At 35.2% G+C, this 10212-nt stretch overlaps 1 protein-coding gene across 1 annotated transcript; it reads right to left on the reverse strand.

Moving 5' to 3' along the window:
* Positions 1 to 1280: 1280 nt before the first annotated feature.
* On the reverse strand, positions 1281 to 5864 carry LOC131936083 (small nuclear ribonucleoprotein Sm D1). Its single transcript, XM_059292942.1, has 4 exons — positions 5723 to 5864; positions 3319 to 3395; positions 2949 to 3149; positions 1281 to 1760 (listed from the first exon to the last, which is right to left on the reverse strand). The coding sequence occupies exons 1-4, from the start codon at positions 5734 to 5736 to the stop codon at positions 1627 to 1629; spliced, it is 426 nt and encodes a 141-aa protein (XP_059148925.1). The 5' UTR covers positions 5737 to 5864; the 3' UTR covers positions 1281 to 1626.
* Positions 5865 to 10212: the final 4348 nt, after the last annotated feature.

Below are 10212 nucleotides of genomic sequence, written 5' to 3' on the forward strand. Positions count from 1 at the left end.
AGCTGTACTGTAACACAATTGTCTCCTTAAGACGCAGGAAAAAGTTTTTCCTTACAGATACTAACTACAAGTCTTTTAAAATGTAAATCATTGTATGCACAAAGTATTTTAAAATAATTTTCAAAAATAATATATACAATATATATGTATAAGTATAAAAATGTCCAAATTTTAACTTGCTTCTGGTGTGTTGACTAGTAAACCCTGTGTTGGTATACAGTTGAAAATTATAGAAGTACTTTATTTGACATACTAATTTTTTGCTATTACTACCATCATGAGAAATCATGGTGCAAATTAAATTTTAATGCAATTTTACACCTTACTAGTTCAGAATATGGATTGAAGTTTTCAAATTTGATAAGCATTTTAAAATAACAAAGTAAATCAACTATTTTATGTGTAGAGTTTTACATAATTGTTGACTTTTTGTTGTCAAAAAGCTTATGACAGTTAAGTCACTGAGATGGTGCTTAAGAAAGTTATTTTTCCAGTTCTTATACTGCCATAAGTAACCTTTACTTAAACTACAGTGATGCTAATGTCAGTGCAACAGTTACTTCTTCCATCCATGGTTGTATAATCTAAGATATGATTGGTTACCCATTCTTCTTCATGAAATGTGTTACTTCCATTATTTTGATATTAATAGTTGATACTATTTAAAAAAACAAAACAAATCTTGTTGCACAGCCAACAGTAAAATGGATGCAAAATTTTGAGCTTTTGCTCTAACATGGGTGCTTTGTGTATTTTAATTTCTTGTGACTCAACTTTTGAGCTTGTAATAATTAATGAAATTATTTTTTCATCAGTTTTCCCTCACTCCAGCTGGATTATTTTGTATCAGTTTTTATGGGGGCATGACTAGTACCAGTAACTGGGTTAATGTGAGGTTGTGTACAATTATTTTACTTTATGTATAGACCCATGATCTCCACAATATATTGTAATGGTTTATTATTTATTCTCTACTAAAGAACTTTAGGCCAGAGTCGCTCTGCCATTGTCATTTCAATCTGTTAGGTGCTTAGGTCTAGTTTTAAAAGTTACTATGAATAACCACAGGCTTTATGCAGTCCCATGGACTTTTTACTCTTAGAAAGTTTTGTGTGCATGTTGTCAATTTAATAAAGTATATACAAAGGTAAAATTAAATCACAGTATAGTTGTATTTTTCTTGCCTGTTCAAACTGTTAGTAACAGGGATTAACAATAAAATAAAGTTTTTAATCAAAACCCTTGTTTTGTCAAGTATTGCAATAAAAATACATAAAAAATTCAATTCCAACATTTTATTTAAACAACACTGGAAATTTCCTTTAAAAAAGTCACAATGTACCATAATCATTCATTCAACGTTCATGCATCTCAAACATGTATTTAAGAATGAAATTAAAAGTCAGAATGTGTTAAAATGAAGAGTGCAAGTACTGTGCACTAAAACAAAACATTTAAGATAAAAAAATTTCTTCACCAATTACAGTGTACAAGAAATACAATTAAGCACAATAACTAAAAAAAAATACTATACAAACATTCTGTTTGATCCCCATGAACTATTTACATATGTAAGGGGAATGAAATATTTTAACAGGAAGAAGTTTTCTACATGATCTAGCTGCTTTACCTCCTTCCACCTCTTGGCCCACCACCACGGCCACCCCCACCTCCTCCTCCACCACCACCACCACCTCTTGGCCCACCCCTGCCTCGTCCTCTAGGCCCACCTCTTCCTCTTCCTCTACCACCTAGTGCAGCTGAAAAGACAAACAAGTAGAGAATTATGGAAGTTTTCAAAATTATAATACACAAACCTGAAAAATAAGAACACTCAATAAAATTCATGGATATTAGACATTTAAAATATAAATGCAGATATAGTAATAAGAAGAAAATCAGCAAATAACTCAACATTTTAATGTGACCAACAGTCCGAAAATTATTTTTTGAAACTATTGAAAGGTAAATTTCTTTAAAGCCCCAATTAAGCAGCTAAAGTGAACATGTATTCATAAAGAATACTGATTGGATTTGCTGAAGTCCAAACAAAAGCATAACTGACTTTAATACAGTTCATTTTATAAAATATTCAGAAATAGTTAGCCGGTAGTAGTGAAAGTTGAAGAAACTTTGAAGAAATCAGCAATAAATATTATCCGACAAGACACATCATTTCATGGAATCCACAAGGATCAAGAGGAAAATAGGGAGACCCATAAATGTCTGGCACTGAGAAGTGTAAAGACAAATAAATTATTAAGGGAAAAAATGGAAAGGACAAAAAAGAATTAAAAGAATGTTGAAAAGTTTTAATAAAAGTTCTTTACTACTTTGTACTACATTAGTGTAGAGTGAAAATCTATTTAAATATAAGCGCCAGCCTAAGGTAAGAATCGAATCCCAAAGTGTAAGCTTATGGCATTAATGACTCAATAGAATGCAATTTAACTAACAATCAGACGTCGCCAGGCAGGAGGTGCAAACTGCACAGAGTGACACCATTTATGGGGTGACACTTAGTAAAAATATAGAAAAATATAAATAGATTAAAACAAAAAACCTTTATAGCAAAAAGCTTTTAAATGCACTGAAAATAAGAAAATAAAGCAAATTTGCTTTCCTTAATAAAAAGCTTTTGTCAATAAATATGTAAAAAATCTTGTGAGCAACCAAAGCTTTCATATATAGCTTATACCTTTTTTGGGTGTGTTTGTGTGTTTGACACCATGAGATGCCCCACCAGGTGACACCTGACATAGTGACTCCACTGCTAACTGTTTAAAATAATTCTCACTAAGCTTGCTTTAATAACTTCCAATGCAATTTTGATAGAGATAGTAAAAAAAACAGCTCATAAAATATTTTATGGTTAGAATTATATTAACACACTAATTAATTAATTTAATAAAATCTTTAAAAACTTTATACAAGTACAAGGTACTTACGCTTTCCTCCCTCCCTCTTCCCACGAGCTTTTGAACGTGGAGCATCATCAATAAGCAGAGTGTCAAGGGGCAAACTTTCAGGCAGAACATAATAACGTATGTTGTTACCACGAATACTTAATGAATCCAACTGTTGTGTTTCCTTATTTTTTACAGTAAGCTTTACTGCTTTTAAATGTGTGTTCATGCTCACATCAACACCTGTATTAACAGAAGGGTTCAGTTAGCAAAGTACCAGCACCACAGAGTAATATGGAATACAACTAATTAAGAAGCAACAATGTACACATCCAGATTATATTTTAATTTATCTTGAAGAATACACTATTTTTTTAAATAGCCTAAAATCTGATTGAGGTTAATGTCTTGCCTGTAACTGTTCCTGTAACTTGTGTTCCATTTTTCAACTCTATGGTGACTGTTTCATGACTAAGCTTCATGAGAAACCTTAAAATGTGAGAGATAAAATAAAAATTATTCATGTAGGTTTAGCCATTTGATTTTCTGAAAATTAGGGAAGCAGATTTAAATTTGTGGCAAAGTATACAGGAATCTTCTTGAAAAAAAACTTTAGTGAAGGCCTCAAGGTTAAAAGAAAAACATGTATATTGATTATACGATCATTGATCCTTCTTTTACTAACTAATCAAGTCTGCTGGCTAGTTTTTGTAACAGAAAACTACAATTTTTTTGAATGGTAAAATCCATTAAATTTATCATGGTATTTTACAATATAAAATTTGGTAAATTTTTCTTTATAGAAAAGATAATTAGGCCTACCTAACTTAGATACACACAAATAAAACTTATTAATTAAGAAGTTAGATTTTTTCACCCCTTAATAAATATTAGCTGATATACAGACGTGTATTTTTCAAGATGGGAATTACTATGATAAAGCATGTTTGCTGTCTGCTCTGTCATGAATTAAGTAGATTTTGTTCAACTATTAAATGCAACAAAGACTTCATTTCTTCATTTATATTTAAATAAATGTGTTGTCCACTTTTCTTTTGTTTAAAAAAAATTTAATGTTTGTTGTTGATGACCCACCTTATATTTAGGTTAGATTTTAAAGAGTACAGCCCCTTTTCTTAGGATTGAGCACAAGAGAAATGTGTCGCTGTCTAGAAGTTAAAAGGTGAAGTAAGCAGAAAAGGAATCAGTGCTATAGACGTGTAGGGATGGACTGGGCATAAATTGAAAGAAATGGAATAAACATCAACAAACAGGCACTAGTCTAAGTCCACAGGGAAAAAGAAAAGTGGGCAGACTAAGAACATGCTGCACAAATATCAAGCAAGGGTTGCAGAATTAAGACTAACATGGACCCAACTGAAAAGCGCTATACAGAACTGAGTCCAGTGGATATCCGTAGATGGAGCCCTAAGCACAACTAGGGGCCTCACATGATTAAGTAAGAGAATTCAATAATCTGCTAACAGGGTGAGGTAAAATTGTACTTATATTTCTAGACTTAGACAGGGCCTAGTGCCAAATCATAGTCTTATTCCATTACTCTGCAAGATGTTTTGGAGATGACAGATTTCACGCATGTCTCACATTTTGTCAACACCCACAAATACATTTTAATGGTATTGATCACAAATTAAAAGTGGATTTCAATATTAATTTAGGCATTAACTTTGGTTTCATGTTGTTTTGAGTTTAAGTGATTTTGTATCTACATGATACGTATTTTTTAAATTAGGTATTTGATAACCATGAAAATCTAGTAAAGTGCCCAAGCGAGAAAGGTATTTTAGTCTCTATTCACAAGCCAATATAACTTGCTTTTATAACGTAAAAACCCGCTATTTTGCTCATGGTAAACATTTTAAAAAGTAATTCTAAGAAGGTCACTGGAACTAAGACAAAAATCATCAGAAGTTATGCATCCGGTCTGTAGTGTACGCCATATTGTTGTTAGCAACCAGCCAGTCCCCCAGGGTAGCAAGCAATCCTAACTTATATGAACTCAGTGACTCCAAAACTGACATCACCATAATTTCAAATAGCTATGACGTATGATAATTATAAAGCAGAAGGCGTTGGGGGAGCTGGAGGCTAATGCTGGTGTAATTGAGCGTAAAATTAGGTCAACGGTTGCATTGTTTAAAATAGTTTAAATAAATCGTGTTTTCCTAATGTTTTGGTGTGTTTCGGTTGTTATAATAAAATACGTTCAACTGGAGGTAAACAAGAAGCGGAGAATAAAATACGCTAAAATGGAGTTAACCGATCTAGATTTCTAGAGCTAATCCTTGTGTTGTTATCTAATTATTTTTGTGGGTTTCAGTTGTGTTTATAATAATAAATTAAAATACGCTCAACCGGAGGTGAATAGGTGTATATTGAATAAAAATAGGCCTAGATATAGACTATCATCTGTCATCTAGACTAGATCTAGAGATCTAGATCTAACACCAAAACTAAAATCATAAAATGGAGTTTTGACCTGCCCTATTCAACCTAATAATATTACTATTAATCTATTGCTTCAGTGCAATGACAGCTTACAACAGTAGGCCTATATGATAAAGTATATTTCCACAATCTAGATCTAGATGTAAAGAGGGTCTAGACGACTAGAAATGTAAATTCTAAGTTTAGAAGCTATTCTAGGAAATCTAGATCAAACTATTAACTATTTGCACTATTAAAAACCGGTTAACCAGTTATCGATAATTTGTTTATTCTAACAAAATACACACAGTTTGTATTAATTTGATATTGAAAGGAAATGAAATAGGTTTTTATGTTAACAGATGTACCTCACGAGCTTCATGATGGATCGGATTGTGAAACACTTCTATTTTAATGTATGAAAAACTATGGCGGCAAACGATCTTTGTACAAATATTATTCCGGAAGTAGATTTCTTGCAAAGGGATATTAGTCTAGCATATTCAGCTCGCTGATATCTAGGCTAGCCTCCTACTGGTTATCGAACCTGTTTACGGTAGGCCTAGGCTGGGAATCTGGTTAGGGCCTAGGGCCTAGCTACTTATGTTAAATAACGTCTAGACTTATGTAGTTCTTGTTGTATATAACATAGATTATGTGAAAAATATAAGCCCTAACCAGTGGTGTAGCGAGATCGGGTGTCACCCGGTGCGGCACCTGATAGTGTCACCCCCCCCCCCCCCCCGTAAGAAAAAGAAATTAAATAAATATATATATATATATATATATATATATATATATATATATATATATATATATATATATATATATATATATATATATATATATATATATATATATAAATGAAGAAATGAAGTCTTTGTTGCATTTAATAGTTGAACAAAATCTACTTAATTCATGACATAGCAGACAGCAAACATGCTTTGTCATAGTAAAAAAAAAAAATTTAAAAATTAAAAAAAATAATAAATAAATAAATAAATAAATAAATATATATATATATATATATATATATATATATATATATATATATATATATATATATATATATATATATATATGTTCCATATTACACTTGTAAGCAGTGGCGAAAAGTGAAATTATCATTTTCTGTATATATTTATTTTTTGCCTTGGTGACACCCCCTAAATGGTGTCACCCGGTGCGGTCCGCACCCCCCCCCCCCCTCGCTACGCCTATGTCCCTAATAGACATTTTAAATGTAACTTTAAGGTAGTATGCAAACTAAACGCTATTGACATTTTGAACGATCATCATATTTTCCCTTTTGTGCGCAAGACACATGGAGCGGCCACAGAAAGCTCTTTCCACTTTTCTCGATCTCTGACAATGTTCCCGTCAGTCCCCCGAGATAGATTTGCTCTAGTCAGTCCCCCGAGATAGATTTGCTCTAGTCAGTCCACCGAGATAGACTTGCTTTTGTCAGTCCCCCGAGATAGACTTGCTCTAGTCAGTCCCCCGAGATAGACTTGCTCTAGTCAGTCCCCCGAGATAGACTTGCTCTAGTCAGTCCCCCGAGATAGACTTGCTCTAGTCAGTCCCCCGAGATAGACTTGCTCTAGTCAGTCCCCGAGATAGACTTGCTCTAGTCAGTCCCCGAGATAGACTTGCTCTAGTCGTGATAGTCGTGCTTGTTTTTCTTCCTCCACCCTTGACCTTCAGTGCTTACTTCTTCCTGGAGGTTCCTAGTTGAGCGCCATTTCTGTTGTATCATCGGAAATCATCCTTAAAAGGTTACCCACCATCCTCTTTACCGTATTCCATTATTTCGGGATTCTATTCCAGTTCCATTTCTGCAACTAATCTATCATTGGAGTTGGTGTTGGGCCAGTGGATGCCTTTTGTCCTTCACACGCACTTAGTTTGGACAGAGTCCAGTGATCTACTGACAGCGGTTGTTACTTTCCAGCATTCGCTGCCATACAGTAGGATGCTAAGGAAATAACTTTTGAAAAATCTGCATTTGTTCCTGAACGAGTTTTTTTTTCGCCATGTCGCCATTAAATTTTTTGTGCAGGTTTGCAAAGCCTTGCTTGGCTTTAGGAATTCCAGGCATCAGCCAGTCAACTACTAGGTTATAAGCAGTGTGGACAGAAACCATTCTTGTTTAGCTCACGTGGTAACCATACATGGCTCAGCGATATGTATCGTGATAAGGGTTTGCTGTACCTTCGTCCGGATGTCTAACTGGTCCTACAAGCTAAAAGTTGAAGGAAAAATGATCATTAACAGAGGCGTAGCGAGGGGGGGGGTGCGGACCGCACCGGGTGACACCATTTAGGGGGGGTGGTGACACCAAGGCAAAAAATAGCAAAATATATAGAGAAAAAAAATGATAATTCCGCTTAATTAAGTGATTAATTTGAGTGTTAAGTGTTTTAAGAGGTGCAAATCGGAAGTTTGAGGGGGGGGGGGGTGCAGAGCAAATCGAAAGTTTGAGGGGGGAGGGTGCATATCGAAAGTTTGAGGGGGCGGTGCATATCGAAAATTGAAAGTTTGTCCCCAGGAAGGGTCGCTACGCCTCTGGGGGGGGGGGGGGGGGTGACACCATTAAGTGCCGCACCAGGTGACACCCAACCTCGCTACGCCACTGATCATTACGATTAATGCACAAGATTCAACTCCATCTGTTTGTAAACAAAATCCACCCACATGATCAACCCACATCTCTGTGTAAACAAGATACTCCTACATTTCCAAATAAACAAGATTCAACCATATCCAGAGTTTCTTCCAGGCATCTCTTCGGGGGGGGGGGGGGGTGAAGCCCCGCCCCCCCCCCGCCCGAACGAAATGAAATTTATATAATTTATATAGAAAACATATACTTTTAACAGTGTTCGCCCCCCCCCCCCCCCCCGAAGAAAGTCTACCGCCCCCCCCCCCCCCCCCCCAAAAATTTCAAGTGCCCCCCCCTGAGAAAAAAGTCTGGAAGAAAAACTGACCATATCTCTATGTAAACAAGATCCAACCACATCTCTATGTAAACAATATCCAACCACACCTCTATGTAAACAAGATCCAACCACATCTCTATGTAAACAATATCCAACCACATCTCTATGTAAACAAGATCCAACCACACCTCTATGTAAACAAGATCCAACCACATGTAAACAATATCCAACCACACCTCTATGTAAACAAGATCCAACCACATCTCTATGTAAACAATATCCAACCACATCTCTATGTAAACAAGATCCAACCACACCTCTATGTAAACAATATCCAACCACATCTCTATGTAAACAATATCCAACCACATCTCTATGTAAACAAGATTCAACCACATCTCTATGTAAACAAGATCCAACCACATCTCTATGTAAACAAGATCCAACCACATGTAAACAAGATCCAACCACACCTCTATGTAAACAAGATTCAACCACATCTCTATGTAAACAAGATCCAACCACATGTAAACAAGATCCAACCACACCTCTATGTAAACAAGATCCAACCACACCTCTATGTAAAGAAGATTCAACCACATCTCTATGTAAACAAGATCCAACCACATCTCTATGTAAACAAGATCCAACCACATCTCTATGTAAACAAGATCCAACCACACCTCTATGTAAACAAGATCCAACCACATGTAAACAATATCCAACCACATCTCTATGTAAACAAGATTCAACCACATCTCTATGTAAACAAGATCCAACCACATGTAAACAATATCCAACCACATCTCTATGTAAACAATATCCAACCACATCTCTATGTAAACAATATCCAACCACATGTAAACAATATCCAACCACATCTCTATGTAAACATTATCCAACCACATCTCTATGTAAACAAGATTCAACCACATCTCTATGTAAACATTATCCAACCACATCTCTATGTAAACAAGATCCAACCACATGTAAACAAGATCCAACCACACCTCTATGTAAACAAGATTCAACCACATCTCTATGTAAACAAGATCCAACCACATGTAAACAAGATCCAACCACACCTCTATGTAAACAAGATCCAACCACACCTCTATGTAAAGAAGATTCAACCACATCTCTATGTAAACAAGATCCAACCACATGTAAACAAGATCCAACCACACCTCTATGTAAACAAGATCCAACCACACCTCTATGTAAACAAGATCCAACCACATGTAAACAATATCCAACCACATCTCTATGTAAACAAGATTCAACCACATCTCTATGTAAACAAGATCCAACCACATGTAAACAATATCCAACCACATCTCTATGTAAACAATATCCAACCACATCTCTATGTAAACAATATCCAACCACATGTAAACAATATCCAACCACATCTCTATGTAAACATTATCCAACCACATCTCTATGTAAACAAGATTCAACCACATCTCTATGTAAACATTATCCAACCACATCTCTATGTAAACAATATCCAACCACATCTCTATGTAAACAAGATCCAACCACACCTCTATGTAAACAAGATTCAACCACATCTCTATGTAAACAAGATCCAACCACATGTAAACAAGATCCAACCACACCTCTATGTAAACAAGATCCAACCACACCTCTATGTAAAGAAGATTCAACCACATCTCTATGTAAACAAGATCCAACCACATCTCTATGTAAACAAGATCCAACCACATCTCTATGTAAACAAGATCCAACCACACCTCTATGTAAACAAGATCCAACCACATGTAAACAATATCCAACCACATCTCTATGTAAACAAGATTCAACCACATCTCTATGTAAACAAGATCCAACCACATGTAAACAATATCCAACCACATCTCTATGTAAACAATATCCAACCACATCTCTATGTAAAC

The sequence above is a fragment of the Physella acuta genome, unplaced genomic scaffold (assembly GCF_028476545.2).
Source record: "Physella acuta isolate Inbredline_101_S28 unplaced genomic scaffold, ASM2847654v3 ptg000166l, whole genome shotgun sequence".
NCBI lineage: Eukaryota > Metazoa > Mollusca > Gastropoda > Physidae > Physella > Physella acuta.